At 45.8% G+C, this 2615-nt stretch overlaps 1 protein-coding gene across 1 annotated transcript; it reads left to right on the top strand.

Moving 5' to 3' along the window:
• Positions 1–688: 688 nt before the first annotated feature.
• Positions 689–2365, top strand: LOC139480491 (uncharacterized). The gene has a single exon (XM_071263580.1). The coding sequence runs from the start codon at positions 689–691 to the stop codon at positions 2363–2365; it is 1677 nt and encodes a 558-aa protein (XP_071119681.1).
• The last annotated feature ends 250 nt before the right edge of the window (positions 2366–2615 follow it).

The following is a 2615-nucleotide window of genomic DNA, read 5'->3' as shown; positions in this document are numbered from 1 at the left end:
TTAATGCAAACGCACTTAATATTTTAGCATAAAATGTCCATTTTTTCATGACGCCCCCCAAATTAGTGTATTTTTTATATGCCTCCCCTAGAGACTGTCATGTTATTAAAGTTCATAGTTTATAGAATCAAGATATGTGTTTTTGATGCCTAAAGAAATTGCAAGGGATTTATGTAAAAATAAAGGCCTCGGATGGTCGTCTGTTAAACCCAACACCGGATAAGCGAGGAAAGTCTGTGCGCGTGTCACCCTAGTGACACTGTTGTTAATTTCAAATCACAATATTCACGTTTTCCATGTGCGCGGCGGTCGCGATAAGATTGGACGTTTCCATTTAACACATTACGGGTGATGTTTACAATGCCAATTTGTATTGCTTTTTTAAAAATGAAATTTATCGTGTTTAATTTTTAGTAAGAACAACGATACAGATATAGGTAAAAGAGACGTAAGTGCCAGTTAATAAATCGTTATGAATGTATGATAAAAATGTCTATTATTTTCAAACCTGTCCCCTCTATCTAAAATGGACCGTCCTAAGTAAATCCAATTGGGAGCAGAATTTATACCATGTAAACTCGTTAATGAAACAGGACGTTTCATGGAAGTCGATGAAATGACAGTTACAATGAAGAAAATACTCGTTTCAACAGGTTGTTGATCTAACATCGGGGACTATTCCAACGTTATGGAATATTCCAATATGTCAACGAGCAGACTAAATAATATGACAATGGACTTCGTTTTAAACAACACCTTTCAAAATGACATACATATGCACGAACGGATAGCTGTTATTCTACGTCAACAAAAAATCAACATGACAGTCGAAGAATACCTTTCATCAATATCGTCCTTGACCGATTCAGCGGCGTCTGTGACAACAACGCATCCCGTCAACATCCGTTACGTGAGTGAAGGCATTAGCTGGGGCGTCGTTGCACCGCTCATTCTGATTGGTCTGTTTCTGGTCGCCATAGCTTCCTGTTTGTACTGGCAATCGTGGAAAGAAAAACGGCGCATGCGTCACTTCATTGCCCAACAACGACCGCCTGACATGATGCCGAACGAGAGGTCGACCGAAACTAGAATGTCAATTAGATCAATTGAGTCACAGATATCACGTGGTTCTAGCACGTGCGAGAGAGTACCAGTTGTTCCTCTGCGACGTCAGAACTCAAAGTTCTTCTTGCGGTCTGAGGAAGAGACAAGGTCCGTGGCAACGTTGGCAAGAAAGTTGTCACCGATAGACGAGAGGTCTCACCACAGATCGGTGGATACCATGGTCACAGTGGCAGAGCGAAGTGATGACGATGGAGATGGACCACTGGTTCCAGCTATACAGGTGAGTTGGGGAACGCCAAAGACCAGCGCCACCGACAGCAGACTCGACGTTCTGAAAGGTTACGAGAATCCTTGCTTCTCTGCACCGGGGAAATTGGTTGGAAATGTGTACTGCGAGGAGTGCAACGCCATGAGCTCTCCCTATTTCCCAAACAACAACACCCCGACGACGGAGTACGACGTCGAGTCTGAGAAGAGTGGCAACGTTGCAGGAGCTATGGAACCTCACGATGCCGTTTATCCGTCAAAGGCGTACCACGCTAGACACGCCATGCCAACGCCTTTCGATGGAGCCGAAATATCATCTATCACTGTTCCCGAGAGCAGCCACGCTCAGGTGTTGAATAATGCACAGTCGTCATCAGGTAGTATGACCTCCAGCGGGACTCTCAGCCTCCCTAGCAGCATCTCACGTTTCCACGCCAGTCGCCATAACAACACCCCAAACTACCCTTTTGCCAGTACCCGGAACTGTTCCCCAATGCGGCTTAACTTTACAGTGTCAAGCAGCATTGAGGTCTCTGACCACTACTCCGACAATACTTCAATGTATCCCTGTGTTGGCAGCAGTACGACTTCCATCGGAACCCAAGCTGCTTACAGAACCCCCCTTCACTCCATCAACAGCGACGACATGAAGAACTACCATCTCGACCCGAGGTCGAGGTCCGTCAGTGCTCCCGAAACCCGTCGTGCCAGCGTCGAAATTGTTCCTGGATATAAAGCGTACAGCGTTGAAGTAGATTTGTTCCGGAGCATCAATGTCTCTGCTCAAACGTCTTCTGGAGCGCGGTCCCGCCTGTCGGCCTCAGTCTCGTGTTCTGTGGCAGGGGGCGTGGCCCACCACCCCACCCCTGTGTCGGCTGATGGGCCCCAGTGGGATACCAATTCCTCTATGGGAACGGACAAACAGGTGCTGGATGAGAACCAGAATGTTCATGGATATGATCTGAGTGCTCTGCCTGGACGGAAGGTCAAGTTCACCGTACCTGTCCTTGACAAGAAGCAGTACTGGGTCTGATTACCGACCTGTTATAACGTTTGTTAATCAGTTGGTCCCTGTTTTGTTAAATTTGATCTTTATGCCGTTTACTTTGGTAAGTTTCTCATGAAGTCTATTATATTTTGTAACCATGTTGTACTTGACATTTGATTTATTCTTATAAAGCTAGTCAATCCATCAGTTGTGTTAACGTGTCTTTCCAGAGCACCTGGCATGGAGGCTCATGTGGGCTTGTATCGTGGCAAGTCGTCCATAAACGTTTAAATTG

This window comes from Haliotis cracherodii, unplaced genomic scaffold (genome assembly GCF_022045235.1).
Source record: "Haliotis cracherodii isolate W230 unplaced genomic scaffold, xgHalCrac1.p SCAF_4, whole genome shotgun sequence".
Taxonomy (NCBI): Eukaryota; Metazoa; Mollusca; class Gastropoda; order Lepetellida; family Haliotidae; genus Haliotis; species Haliotis cracherodii.
The sequence above is the reverse complement of the archived record's forward strand: the minus strand, read 5'-3'. Positions and strand labels throughout refer to the sequence as shown.